Genomic DNA, 15,533 nt, shown 5'->3' with positions numbered 1-15,533 from the left:
CATTCTGTGTAACAGATTTTCAAGATTTATAACCCATATAAATTAGAAATGTTCAAGGTAGCTAAAACTATATAAAACCACATAATGGCCAGCTTAGAAACCGTAATAAAATGAGCACAAATGTACATTTCCCTATGGGAAGTTTAACTGGTTCAGTGGTGACTGTGGCATTTCTTGTATGGGACTGAGGTAGGAATCCTACACTCATTTATCTGGGATTAAGTCAATGGGACTCATTTCTGAGTGGATACGTAAAGGATTGCACTGTGAATTTCACTTATGCAGAATGGAAGAAAAGGCACTTTGTACACACTCATCTCATTGTTTCACACAATGAAGGATGAGTCAGCAGTCCTAGGTGTAATTTGAAACCTACATAACACCAAGTAGAACCTAAATCAATCAAACGTTCTACATCTTCCTGCACACCATCTTAAGACTTGTTCTGAGACTCAGACAAAAACTCAGAACACGAATTTTCATTCAGTTCTGATAAAAATATTGCATTCATCATAAAGAGGATTTTTTTAAAAAAGAAAAAGAAAAACAGACGCATGTGTTTTACATCCTGCTTTTTCTATGTAGCTTTGGCAGGGACTAAAGACAATTAAGTAGAAACAGTTCAGGAGGCATTTCATCACAGGAAGAAACCCTAAGTGCAAAAATTGCCACAATAATATATTCACCATTTATGTAAATATCAAGGCAATTTACAATCATATAATAAAAACAATACCAAAAAAGCCCCCACAACTAAGATTAGGTTTAAAACCAATATAAAACACACACCCAAGACAGAGACCTTTAAAAAGGGTTTTTTTTCATCCAGCTGGCAAAGCTTGGTGAAACACAAGTGTCTTCAACTGTTTCAGGAAAGCACAAATAGTGAGCATCTATCTTCTCTCCATAAGCATCATGACCATCTTATGAGTGTTTGTCAGAGGTCTTTCTTATGCTTTGAAAGCTTTGTAGGTTCTCTGATGCCCCTCTTTCCACCTTTAAGCAAGAAAAAAGAGGTGGGGGTAGACTGTTCCCTCTGCCAGGCTGTGAGAAGTAAGTATGGCGGTGCCAGAGCAGGGCTCCCTAGGTTAACTTACTGCTCCTTGTGGCAGGCTTTGGCTCCAAGCAGCTTCTCTCCCCATCACCAACTGAACTATTAATCCTCTGGGAGGTTGTGCCTGCACACTCACAAGCTGCCTTCAGCCAAGCAATGTGTCTGATGGGATTGGAAGAAAAATTAAGGAAGCAGCAAGATGAAAACTGCACATGCACCAGGAGAGGGCACACAAGCTAACTTTGGGAGTAAATGAGAGGCTAGTGGCAAGCACCACAGTTGGAGGGAAAGCTAACAAGCACCCCAAAGAGCTATCAGCAATAGAGGAGAGCCTCAGGCTCATTTCAATGGAGTTCTGAATGCTTCCCCATTTTAGAACAGAATGAACACACAATTTTCAATAGGACTTGATCAAGTAACTGCTTGCAACATGAATGTAAAAGTATGGATGGCAAAGGGTAACAGCAGCAAGCTGTGAAGCAAAGTGCTGCCTGACTCGGGCTCCAGCCACAGCATCCAGCAACTTTGTTTTCTTGAATGCCTCCAGGCTCCACATGGGGCATCCAGTTTGCATCCAGCTGTCCTATAAAAACATCTGTTTAAAGATGCAAAAGAAAAAAAAGAAATGGGGTGGCACTGATTGTGGGCCCACAGATTTCTGCATCAAAGTCTAGCCCCAACTGCATCATTGATTGTAAGATTCTTTCATAATAAAATGTACTGAAGAGTTTTAGAACAAATCCATACCTCACTACAAGATGCAACAGCTCTATGCAAAGGAGTCAACCATTTGCTGTCTTTGGCATTAACTCTAGCTCCTGCAAAAAAACCCCAAAAAATAATAAAAAGAAGTATCTATCATACAAATTCAAATACCTAATTGAGCAATAAAGGTTAAGAAAAATAACATTAAAACATAGCTGCAGAGTAAATACAGTCAGATTTGGGTGTAAATAAAACATCTATGCATACTGCAGTTTTTATCTTTCTCCCTGATGAAGAACAGAACTTTAATTTGTTCACTGACCAGAGTTTACTGAATTGTTCAATATTGCAAGTAGTAACGCAAGGCAGTAAATAAACCAATGAGCTTGTTAATTCAACCTATCAAGTTTCCCTGACTGGATGTGAAAATTCTTCAGTTTAATCCAGTAACTTTTCTTTAATAACATGTTATCATGCTCTAACTTATTTCAAATCATAGCTTGCCTGCAGATGGCCTGAGGTGGAACAGAAGAAGGGGGAAAGCCTTTTAAAATAGTTAGGAAAATATGAAGCTGCCTTATCTGTGTATCTAGCCCAGTATTGTCTCCTTTGACTGGCAAGAGCTGTCCAGGGTCTCAGATGGAAAGGTATTGCAAGCCTGCTACCCAATTCTTTTAACTTAAGATGCTAGGGATGCAACCGGACATCTTCTGCATTCCACATGTGTTCTACCACTGAGCTTAAAACTCCTCTCCTAAACTGCTTATAATTAGTGAAACATCAGAGACAAATAGGAGTGAAATGCCCTAGCACATATTGCCCCATCCTGCCAGCATTACTTCAGCTTCCTTCAACTGAACTGCAGTTTAGCATGCTTTCATCATCTGTGCAACAATACTAGAAAATAATGCAAGTTACCTCTACAACTGGTGTTCATGTGATTTCAAATTTTAATTTCAACAACAAATATTTATAAATAGGCATGTGCAGCTTTCTTAAAAACGTCTCAGCAACTAACAGAAACACACTGTTCATAATAGTGTATCTGCTATTTATTTATTTTGCAGAATTTGCACTTTATTCCCTGTCCTGCTACAAAAGAATTTTTTTTTTAAAAAAAAATTGAAAACCTGATATCTATACTAATTTCTATCACAGGAGCACTATTTAAATAGTTAGCTACCTATGCAACAGGTTTATTTTAATTTAACAAACTTTATATACCACTTGATTATAAAAAGACCTCCAAGCAGTTTACAAAAAACATTAAAATAATCAATAACACAGTTAAAAATGAGAAATTAGACACTTTAAAGACAATTAAAACAGCAACAGACTAAAAAAACACATAAACATCTATGTGTCTAGATAGGCTTGCCTAAACAAAAAAGGTTGTAATAATTTTACTGGTATTTATAGCTGAACAAAAATGTATGACAAGAAATTTAGGTGTGTGTGTACTTTAAACATCTGAAAGGTTAAAAATTAGATAAACAGATGGTTAAGTATTTCTTATCACATTTGTAGAACTTGTAAGATGATTTGTCTGTTCACAGAGCTTATTCATAACCAATGAAAGCACCTTACCAGATAAAATAAGTAGCTCAATAATTTCTGCATCTCCCAGATACGCAGCAGCGTGTAAAGGGGTCCGCTTTTCATTATCCTGTGGCAAGAGGAGGAAAATCTTAATAAATAATAACAGGAAGTAAAATTATGGAATAAAGCTATTTTTTAGCTACTGCATTTTCTATTTTTACGAAACACATTAACACAATAGCAATGTTAAGCATCTTAGGTGAAGAGTACAAATGCCTACTTCATAATCAAGATCAGTCGATGTAGATTAGTAGCCATGTAAAATACTCTGAACTCGCTTTTGTAGCCTACTAATATGATTAGTCATATAATCACTATGACTAAAATGATTCCAGTTAATGCTAGAGCTGCCCTTGAAGGTGGTTCAGAAGCAGGTGGTGGAGAACGCTGTTCACCAGAGTACTGAGTGGCACAACAAACTGCAGTCATATTACACCAATTCTCCATAATTAGCACTGGTTCCCTATAAGCTTCCAGGCCCAATTCAAGATGTTGCTGCTTACTTATAAAGCCCTAAATATCTTGGGACCCAAATACTTGAAGGGCTGCTTCTCCCAGGACCTGCCAGCCAACCCTTTGAAATTTGTGGGGAAGACTCTTCTCATGGTCCCACTGATAGGCATTGTCTATGTGCGCTGACTGAGGGCAAGGCCTTTACTGATACGACACTCTGTTTGTGGCACTCTCAATCCCTAGAAATACATTACACATCTTCAACATTATTTTTATTATCATCATTATTAAATTTATATCCCACCCTTCCTCCCAAAGGGAGCCCAGGGCAGCCAACAGGTGATAAACACTAAAAAAATAAAAATAAAACATATTTAAAAGCAATTCCTATATAGATGCAGACTGGGATAAAGTATTTTTGAATATTTAATAATTTATTCACTCAGGCTTTTGCAATCTCCTGAGACAAGCTGCTGCACTACTTGTATTGTGTCTGGTGCGGTGCTGTGATTATGAACTGTAAGTCGGATTATAATGAAATTTATAATTTTAGTGATATACTGAGAGTATTTTATTGTTTCATTATGTTTTGTAACCCCCTAAGTGATTTTCAAATGAAAGGCCATTTAAAATTAAATGAACAAACCCTGCCCCTACTTTTTTCAGACATGTGCTTGCCACATCATAGGGCCACATGACAGTGATGACAGCTGGAGACTGCACAAGGAAGGCACTTGCTGGTGGAACTACACTCCCACTGCTTCTTCCATGAAATCCATTCTCACTATTTGCAGTACAGAAGCATCAGTTCAGGTTCCAAGGTCCATTTGTGGGTGCAACTAGATATTTGACATATGTTGCAAGTCCCAGTGGACTTGAATGGGATGTGGATTGGATACAACAATGTTACTTTTATGCAGTGTTACTTTACACAAACAACATATGTGAAAATAAAATGATGTAAACCTATTATTAGAGACCAAAGATGGGGAACAGTGGGCCAAATCCTTAATTCCTCCACCCTGTGCAGGCCAACTTTTAACAGCTGGGCAAGAGCACCCTCTGGTCAATCACATACCATCATAATGACTTGTACCATTTGACTGAAGCACTTCTTAAAATGGAGCTTTTAAAGAAGTGGTCAGCTTGCATTGGCTGCCTGTATGTTTCTGAGCTCGATTCAAGGTGCTGGTTTTAACCTATAAAGCCTTACAAGGCATAGGACCACAATACCTGATGGAAAGCTTCTCCCAACACAAACCCACCTGCACACTATGCTCAACATCAAAGGCCTCCTCCGGGTGCTTACTCCGAGGGAAGCTGGGAGTTTGGCAACAAGGGAGAGGCCCTTCTCAGTGGTGGCCCCCAAATTATGGAATGATTTCCCTGATGAGGTACGCCTGGCACCAACACTTATCTTTCGGCGCCAGGTCAAGACTTTTCTCTTCTCCCAGGCATTTTAGCATGTGTTTTTAAATTGCTTTTTTTAAAAAATGTGTTTTTAATGTTTTTAATTGTAAACTGCCCAGAGAGCGTCAGCTATGGGGTGGTCTACAAATGCAATAAAATAAATAAATAAATGCAAACTGATTCATGCAAATTTAGCAAGCACCCTTGAAGGAATACTCAGCACCAATCAAAGGAGATTGCTCCATTTCAGACCACTTTTTTCCCCTCTGCTTCAATAAATGAAGAAAAGGTGAGCCCCACTAGGGGACTCACTAGTGCAGCCAACTCCAGAGGTGGTTTCTGTTAGCACTAGCCCAGCTTCCAAAGGAGCAATCAGGAACTAACTTTAAGCCCATGTTTGTTCCTTTGTGGTCACATCTATACCTGCCCCACATTTGATGCCACATATAATGTCAGGTGTGGGACAGGTGGGTGTGATCTGTAGGGATTGTTCTTCTGGGCTAAATTAGAACTTTGCTGGGCCTAACTTGGTCTGGGGACCAGAGGTTCCCCACTGCTGTTATAGACTATAAATGTACAGGTCCAAATAACTTTCACTGAAGCACAGAAAGTTTTTAAAAAGCTAGTAATTGCTTTCATTATACTTCGAATTCAACATGCTTTAAGATGTGCCATCACAAGGGCTAGCTTCCACACATCTGAATCTTTTGGAACACAGAGTTCAAAACTGAACACGTTATGCAACTAAGCAAAAAAAGAAAAAATCCGTAAAATTCAGAGAACAACAAGAATGGTCTTTTCAGGTGCCTAATAAATCCTTAGACATTAGAAACTTTGTGACACAAAAAAGGCAACATGGGAGACAGAAGGTGTGTGTTCTCTTGGAATCTCAGCTTGCAAAGAAGTGAAAAACTTTTTTGTAGCTGCTAACATAATTGTACAGGGTCACTTTAATTATACTTTCACTTACAATTCCAAACTCTGAGATTACAAAATGTCAATGTTATTCCAGCAGCACTGCCAATAAAGTGTTCATACTAAAATCTTGATGGACCTAAAAATTATCTCAGTAACATTGACAGAACCTGATCTGTATCAGCACCTATAGTGAGGTGCTGATACTGATTAGGTTCTGTCAATATTACAAAAAAAGGAAGATAAAATGTTAAAACTCTATAAATAGCAAACAAGGGAAGGACTCAATTTACAGAGAAAAATACTAAATGCAACATTTATATTCTAATATAATGTTGTGTTAACATTTAGGAATAGTCTAAGATATGTGCTTTAGCAGTTAAAGAACATGTTTCAGTTTTTTCCATGTAAATAATGAAAATCTTTGTAAGCTCACTCAATGCATGTCATGCTAAACCTATTCCTAATTCTTTTATACATATTTACCATTCAAAATAACTCTCGTTTGAATAGTTTCAGCCTTTCAGGATAATGATTCAGCAGGGGAAAAGGCAAAATTAGCAGTGCATCATCAATGGGAACAGAGCTATCAGGTTCTACCCAATTACTGCAAGTCTTTGAAATGCATTTTTTTGCAATTCTGTCACTATTGGCTTCTTTAGGGCTTTGGACACATAATAAGAAGACCCGATTCACTAGAAAAGACAATAATGCTGGGAAAAACAGAAGGGAGTAGAAAAAGAGGAAGACCAAACAAGAGATGGATTGATTCCATCAAGGAAGCCACAGACCTGAACTTACAAGATCTGAACAGGGTGGTTTATAACAAATGCTACTGGAGGTCGCTGATTCATGGGGTCACCATAAGTCGTAATCAACTTGAAGGCATATAACAACAACAGAAGGGTTGACAGAGAAATCTTTCACATTGCACCATACAAAGCCTTCCTAATGAAAAATGGAATTACTTTAGACTAAGTCCGCAAAAGTTGCTAGCCCACATATATTTTTACTAGCCAGCCTGCCCACACATTAGTTGTTTTTCAGGGAGGAGGGGGAAAATATTCCATCTGGTTCCTTGGAAGAGATTCTCACTAACCACAAGCAATGAGGAAAGTACAAACCTGAGATACTATAAATAGCAATACTTTAAATAAATAACTGAAATCTTAATTAAGATACAGAAGAATGCATGTATGAAAAAGTTAATTCTATATCCATCTTAAAGTACAAAATAGGCACTTTCACCTCTTGTAACATGGGAAAGACAGCCAGTAGAAGCAATGCAATCAATTTCATTTTCTTATTTGACATCAGTGGAAGCTGGTGGCTCCATGTCGATGGGACAGTGGAATCCACTCTGGGTTTTCTAGAATGTCCAAGGTGCTGAAACCTATTCCCAAAATGTTCCCTGTTCCCACTGTTTATTATACACTAGTAGCAGTCAAGCAGTAGTCAGACACGTATCTTTAAGGACATAAGTATTTGCAAGACTAATGCCAGGCTTTCAATTAATTCTTTAAAGTCTATTAGTCATGCTTTGAGCTATTAATCTATTATAACAATGTATTTTATTTCAGCTCACTCTGAACAAAGTGATAAAATATATATTACAATATTTCAATCACGTTATCTTTTTGAGGATCCTGAAGTAAGTGCTGCTTGTAATCCAAGCCATTCAGAAACTATGTAGCATAGGAAAAGTAAAACCATGAAGTCCCTTGGACATGCTGAACTAGTTGCACTGTTATTTGGAATCAAGCCGTAAAATTTGGGAATATGAAATACAGACAATTTCCTATTACAGGAACAAAATGGTTTCAGAAATTATGATTTCAGAACTTATGGAGACCCTATGAATAGGGTTTTCATGGTAAGCGGTATTCAGAGGGGGTTTACCATTGCCTTTCTGAGGTCTAATATTTAAGGGGAGAGAATTCCAAAGGATAAGTGCTGCCACACTAAAGGTCCGTTTCCTATGTTGTACAGAACAGATCTCCTGATAAGATGGTATCTGCAGCAGGCCCTGCAGAGCGCAGTGATCGACTGGGTATATGACAGTCATTCAAGTATCCTGGTCCCAAGCTATATAGGGCTTTGTATACCAAACTAGAACTTGGCCTGGTAGCAAATGGGCAGCCAGTGCAATTCTTTCAGCAGCAGGGTGACATGTTGACGATACCCTGCCCCAGTGAGCAGTCTTGCCGCCACATTTTGCACCAGCTGCAACTTCCAGAGCAACCTCAAGGGCTGCCCCACATACAGTGGGGCCACCAGTTCCACGCGCAGGACCAGTGGGGCCACCAGTTCCACGCGCAGGACCAGTGGGGCCACCAGTTCCACGCGCAGGACCAGCCAGACAGGCCCAGCTTCGCAGTCTCAATGCGTGGATGAGACGATGGTGTCGGGTGGAAGGGTTTAGATTTGTTAGGCACTGGGGAACATTTTGGGACAAGCCGGGCCTGTACAAAAGGGACGGGCTCCACTTGAACCAGAATGGAACCAGACTGCTGGCACTTAAAATTAAAAAGGTAGCAGAGCAACTTTTAAACTGACTGAGGGGGGAAACCCGACAGGAGCTGAGAAAGGTCCGGTTCGGAACAAACCTCCCCCCTGGGATAAAAACCAAAGAAATGATGAAATTTTAAAAGGGGTAGGCCTAGAAGTAGGCATTGTGAGAGCAGGGACACAGGATATAAATTCAGAAGAGCAAAATTACCACAGGCCTAACCACAAGTGCCAAAGACACTTGAAGAGAGACACTGCTTACAAGTGCCTGTACGCTAATGCTAGGAGCCTCCGAACCAAGATGGGAGAACTGGAGTGCTTGGTCTTAGAGAAGAGCATTGATATAGTGAGCATAACCGAGACCTGGTGGAATGGAGAAAACCAGTGGGATACGGTTATCCCTGGATATAAACTATATCGGAAGGACAGGGAAGGACGTATTGGTGGCGGAGTTGCTCTATACGTGAAAGAAGGCATTGAATCCAGCAAGCTCGAAGCCCCAAAAGAGGCAGACTCCTCCACAGAATCGTTGTGGGTGGTGATACCGTGCCCCAGGAGGGACTTAATACTGGGAATGATCTATCGTCCCCTTGATCAAAATGCTCAGGGAGACCTTGAGATGAGATATGAAATTGAGGAAGCATCCAAACTAGGAAATGTGGTAGTAATGGGTGACTTCAACTACCCGGACATAGACTGGCTGCATATGTGTTCCAGTCATGACAAAGAAGCTGCTGCTATCAGAAACAAAAGTAGTTCCCTATGGCTTAGTTTAGGGTTTTGATCACTTTCCAACATCAGTACTGTACTGCTAAGCCTGCTTCAGGAATTACAGACAATTCATCAAATACTTCTACCCAAAACTGTTTCACCACACTACAGTCCCACCACATATGTAAATAGGATCCCCATTCCCCACATTCTCGCCAACAAGTGGGGGGGAGGATTTAGTGATCCTAGATAATCGGACTGGAGTCCAGTGCAATTTATTTATTTATTTATTTAGATTTTTATCCTGCCCTTCCTCCCAGTAGGGGCCCATGGCAGTAAACTAAAGTACTAAAAACACTCTAAAACATCATAAAAACAAACTTTAAAATAAATTAAAACAAAACAGCCCTGAAATCTTTTTTAAAAAAGCTTTAAAAACATATTAAAAAGCAATTCCAACACAGATGCAGACTGGGATAAAGTCTCTACTTAAAAGGCTTGTTGAAAGAGGAAGGTCTTCAGTAGGCACCGACAAGATAACAGAGATGGCGCCTGTCTAATATTTAAGGGGAGGAAATTAGTTACCACTACACTAAAGGGGTTTACACTACACTAAAGGGGTTTACAATTGCCTTTCTCTGAGGTCTAATATTTAAGGGGAGGGAATTCGAAAGGGTAGGTGCTGCCACACTAAAGGTCCATTTCCTATGTTGTGCAGAATAAAACTCCTGATAAGATAGTATCTGCAGCAGGCCCTCACCTGCAGAGCTCAGTGATTGATTGGGTATATAAGGGTTAAGAAGGTTTTTCAGGTATCCTGGTCCCAAGCTGTACAGGGCTTTGTACACCAAAACCAGCACATTGAACTTAGTCTGGTAGCTAATAGCCAGCCAGTACAATTCATTCACCAGCAGGGTAACATGTTGGCGATATCCTGCCCCAGTGAGTAGTTTCACTGCCACATTTTGCAGATTCAGATGTTACAGAGAAATAGAGCTGGGTATCATCAGCGTACTGCTGATAACCTCACCCCAAATCTCTTGATGACTGCTCCAAAGGGCTTCATATAGATGTTGAACAGCATGAGGGACAAGATGGTATCCTGTGGCACCCCACAGCACAACTGCTAGCGGACTGAAAAACAATCACCCAATGCTATTCTCTGAAAATGACCTTGGAGATAGGATCGTTCGAACCACTGTAAAACAGTGCCTCCAATATCCATCTCACCAAGTCGTCTCAGAAGGATACCATGGTCAATAGTATCAAAAGCTGCTGAGAGATCAAGAATAACAGGGTCGCACTCCTTCTGTCCTTTGAGTCCCGATAAAGGTCATCCATCAAGGTGACCAAGGCCAATTCAGTCCCATAACCAGGCCTGAACCCAGACTAGGATGGGTCAAGATAATCTGTTTCATCCAAGAGTATTTGCAATTGCTGCACCACAACCCTCTCAATCGTCTTCCCTAAAAAGGGGTATTTGCGACCAGGCAGTAGTTGTCAAAAACCAATGGATCCAGGGTGGGCTTTTTCTTATGATACTTACTCAGTATTGTGTTCAAATAGGGCTTGTCCATGGCAACTGTGCATACAAAGTGGCTGGTAGGCACTAGAAATCTTTAATTTTGTATACACTTAAATTTAGTATTAAATCTATGAAGTCAAGGGCATGAACTCTCACACTGTTAGACAGTTTGTCCCTTTTCACATCCTAAAATGTCTGGCTTGAAAGGTACTCTAGACACAGTTATTTTTGGACACTGACCTGAACTACACAATGAGCTGGCTTGCATGTACTGCTAAACCATGGTTTAGCACTATATAGTCAAGCCTCTGTAAGGCCAAGCAAATCTTGCACTCTCCCGCTCCCCTTTCCCCTTCCTGCACATCCAGGACCAGGATTTCTGCCAAGATTACTTCCCATGCCAAAAGAATCTTGGCTTGGCGTTATGGGAAAACCAGGAATTCTGGTTTAAAATAAATAATAGTTAGTTGCTAAATAGGGCCTCAAGACTCACTTGTTTTCCTTTGCTACTCCCGAATTGTTTTATTCTTCTTCTGACTGGTTGGGTTCTAACTATGTAATCTATTTTTGCATTTTTTTTGTGCTGGATGTTTGCCATGTCTAGCTATTATTAATTGTGTATAGTTGTAACTGTATATTACATTTTACTTGCAGGCCACCTTAAAACAGTTTTAAAGGCAGCCCAAAAGCATCAATTGATAAATAAACCAAGATTGCTGGTTTGTGTGCACCATTAAACTGAGATTCTTTGAAACAGAAAGTAATCTGGGCAGAAGTCTTTGTTCTAACAGTGCAGGAAGAGGGAAAGGGAGAGAGTGGGAGCCCGGCACTTCAGCCATACTCCCTAAGATTCATCCATGTAGAGATAAACAATGGTTTAGCATTATGTGTGAACTATTCGTTCTACAAACTAGTGAGGAGATATCACATCCTCACTCTCTCTGCCTCTGGAAAAATATTCCACAGATGGAAAAGGGAAATGGACTGCCTTCAAGTCGATCCCGACTTACGGAGACCCTATGAATAGGGTTTTCATGGTAAGCGGTATTCAGAGGGGGTTTACCATTGCCTCCCTCTGAGGCTGAGAGGCAGAGACTGGCCCAAAGTCATCCAGTGAGCTTCATGGCTGTGTGGGGATTCGAACCCTGGTCTCCCAGGTCATAGTCTGGCACCTTAACCACTACACCACACTGGCTCTCTATTCCACAGATATTTCACATAAAATAGTGCAAACTTTCTTGACTAGAATGGAGGAAATGATTAATAAGTTTTGGCATCTTCACATAAGAAAGGAAATGAAAAATCATGCTTCTGCTAGACACATTGAGTTGGTCATACATATCTATTTTTAGAAAAATCTGTTCTGTACTGGTCGGTCGCCAAGGCACAATGGAGCATCGTTGCACACTGATTTTTGTTGTTATAACTATAAATACATGCATAATGGCTCCAACAAAATTGGAACACAAATTTCCCTCCCCATAAGCTACCTCAGGTGAAATCGTTTTTCCAGATTGTCCATAAACAACTTGATTCACCATTTTATGTCAATGATCTATACTTCAAAAGTCACCATACTAGTGGCTTGAGCAGACGACAATATTACTGAAATTGTTATCACCGTAGGTAAAGTTATGAACTCTAGGCCAAAGGACAAAACCCCAACTTTAACTGACAAGTGAAATATTATTCAATCTTAGCACAGTGTTTGGATGTTTGCTATTCTTGCAGAGGCATAGTGATCAGATTCTAGAGGACCATGCAGAACACCACATGCACCAGAGGTTTTTCCAGTATCTATCCCTACCGCAAACCTCCCCATGCTAAGAGCCAGTCTTAAATGTCAAGAGACTCTCCAGAACAGCTAGAATGAAAATATCCAACACACACCCAGTCAGAATTGTTTCCACTCATGAACAGAGTAGATTAAAATATCACAGCCCTCAACCAGACATTTGCTTCAGGCCTGGGAGTTCTAACATGAGTGTAAAGCATCTACTTCAAGCATGACTCCCCAAGACAAACTATACCAACATTCCCCTGCATGTGTGAATTAATAAAGATCTCCAACCACGAAAGACCTGTGCACGTGTCAGAGGACACACACCAAGACTACAGCACTAGAATACAACTATCAGTTAGGTCTGCAGCAGCCAAACATAAAATCATTGTATTTTGTGTGCTGCCATCAATTGCTGTATCATTATTGTTTACCTTACAAAATAATGCACTACTTAACATACTGAAAATCTGAAATGCGGTACAGTAGGGCCCCACTTTCCGGTGCTTTGCTTCTTGGCACTTCGCTAATGCGGTGGTTTTGAATTGTATCCATGTTCCATATGTTCAGCGCTTGTTCCATTTCTGCAGCGGAAAATTGCCAGAATACAGAGAGACGCTGAGTGCACAAATTGATGGCGCCTGACTCCCTTCTCGGACTCAGCTACTGAGCATGTCGTCAGAGCTTGGAAACGCTCCTTTTTTAAACTACAGTTGGGCTGATGGCAGTTGTAGTTCAAAAAAGGAACATTTCCAAGCTCTGACAACGCGCTCAGCAGCTGAGTCTGAGAAGGGCGTCCGGTGCCATTTTATTGTCGAGGGAGGCGGCGGAGGGTGAGTGAGCAAACAGACAGGGGGGAGGGCGAGTGGGCAAGGGGAGACAAGTGAGGGAGGCTGGGGAGGGTGGGCGAGCAAGCGAACGGGCAGGGGGAGGGGAAGCGGGCAAGGGGGGACAAGCGAAGGAGGTGACGGAGGGCGAGCGAGCAAGCGAACGGGCAGGGGGAGGGGAAGCGGGCAAGGGGGGACAAGCGAGGGAGGTGACGGAGGGCGAGCGAGCAGGTGCAAGTGGGTGGGCAGCTCCCTCCCTCCGATCCGCAGCAGGGAGCCTGTCGTGGAAGGGGAGCACTACTCCCCCACCATAATGAGGGAGAGTGAGCGAGTGGGGGGGCAGGGGGGAGAGGGTGATGCACGGAAAAGTGGAACATTGATCATCTATTGCGCGGGGAGCTTGAGGGTCCAAGCGTTGTCAGCTGGAGCTCCCCACACTACAGCTGATCGATGTTCCGCTTTTCAGCAGGGGTCTCGTCCCTAACATGCCGTATAAGTGGGGCGCTACTGTATTAATACCAATAGAACAAAGAAACAAACTGGGAGATGTTCTATCCTAATCCTGCCTGTTTTGTTACATCTCAACTCTCTCAATTCCTGTTTTGTCCGTAATTTGCAGAGTAAAGAGGAATTAATACAACTAGGACAGCCCCTATATCCACTATAGATTTTACTGCAACCAAATCTGCAACCAAATCCTGGTGTTCTTTCTAGAAATTCTTGTGCTTTGACTTCACACACAAGTATAAGTTACTGTACCTTGTTACATTTAAAATATACTTGCTTTAAAAAGTTGGTTTGAAACTCTAATGAGCAGCCTTGTTTTAATGACATTTGATTTCAATCATTTCTTTTTCTTTATATGTTTTCACCAGCCAACACCCACGATGACAAAAGTTACTCAGTGTACAAAGAATGCATTTGTTTTTAAACCACTAGTACCAATCACTAAATTCAGAAAGACAAATCATGATTAATTCTAGTCAGGCTAGAGAATGATCCAAGATTTCTCCAGTAAATTTACAAATATAGTCCTCGTATACTGTACAAACAATATTTTTTCCTTCTACATAAAGCAAGCATTTGCCATCTTATTTTGCAAAACAGCTTCCCTGGCAAACTGGTACACAGAATTAATAACAAGCTATCATTGCGTGCTAAATGCCTGTTTAGTACTATGAACAGCACAAGCCTAACGTCATCTACTCAGGAGTAAGTCCTAATGAATTCAATTGGGCTTTTTCCCAGTTAAGTTGAGTTAGGATGGCAGACCATATTTTCCTGGCAATAAATCACATTGAACAGGGCTCACTCATAAGTAAGCATGCACATAATTGCATACATAGAATCATATAGGGCTCATACTAAGGGTTCATCTAATCAAGCAACCTGTTTTCAACTGTGGCCAGCCAGATGAAAAATCACATAACATCAGATAATAATTAACACAATCAAAACAACTGCATGACTAAGGCTGCAATCCTATGCATGTCTACTAGGGAGTAAGTCCCACTGAACTAAATATGACACTTCCAAGTGAATTTACACAGGATTGCATTGCATGAATACAGTAACTTGATAATCATATTAAGTGATCTCACCTCTCCTAATGCCAGTTCTTATGTAGCCAAAACAGTACCATCCATGTACAAAACAGTCCAGTGAAAACCAAGGATGTTCAGTGGGCATGAACTATTACCCGTCAGTTAGGAAAAGGGGAGAAAAAACTGAAAACTAAGGGAAAATAGAATGAAGTATCCTGGAAGGAGGCATGGTTGGCTGAACTCTGAATGGGATGTCTCCATAATGCAACATTTTTATTTTTATTTTCCAAATCCAGCTTGTACTAATGTCTATGTAACTTTATAAGAGTCATCATTACTCCTGCCATTTACCCACACATCACTTCACTGAATAGCTCAGTGACAGAGAAAGTGTTTTGCATGCAGAAGGTCCCATGTTCAATTCCCAGAAGGTAGGGCTGAGAGAGACTCCTGCCTAAAATGCTGGAGACCTGCTGCCAGTCAGAATAGACAACACTAAGCT

The 15,533-nt window shown here is 40.8% G+C and overlaps 1 protein-coding gene across 4 annotated transcripts in view; it reads right to left on the bottom strand.

Annotated features, from left to right (window-relative positions):
- The window catches only part of ANKRD28 (ankyrin repeat domain 28), a 149,568-nt gene that overhangs the window by 56,166 nt on the left and 77,869 nt on the right, over positions 1-15,533 (bottom strand). For all 4 annotated transcript variants that reach the window (XM_061585885.1, XM_061585886.1, XM_061585887.1 and 1 more), the window contains 2 exons: positions 3,347-3,425; positions 1,802-1,872 (listed from right to left, as the gene is read on the bottom strand). In XM_061585885.1, the coding sequence (XP_061441869.1) occupies positions 1,802-1,872; positions 3,347-3,425 (150 nt within the window). The remainder of the gene's footprint in view (positions 1-1,801; positions 1,873-3,346; positions 3,426-15,533) is intronic.

Source organism: Rhineura floridana, chromosome 10 (assembly GCF_030035675.1).
Source record: "Rhineura floridana isolate rRhiFlo1 chromosome 10, rRhiFlo1.hap2, whole genome shotgun sequence".
In the NCBI taxonomy this organism is placed as follows: domain Eukaryota; kingdom Metazoa; phylum Chordata; class Lepidosauria; order Squamata; family Rhineuridae; genus Rhineura; species Rhineura floridana.
This window is presented reverse-complemented; position numbering and strand designations above follow the sequence as displayed.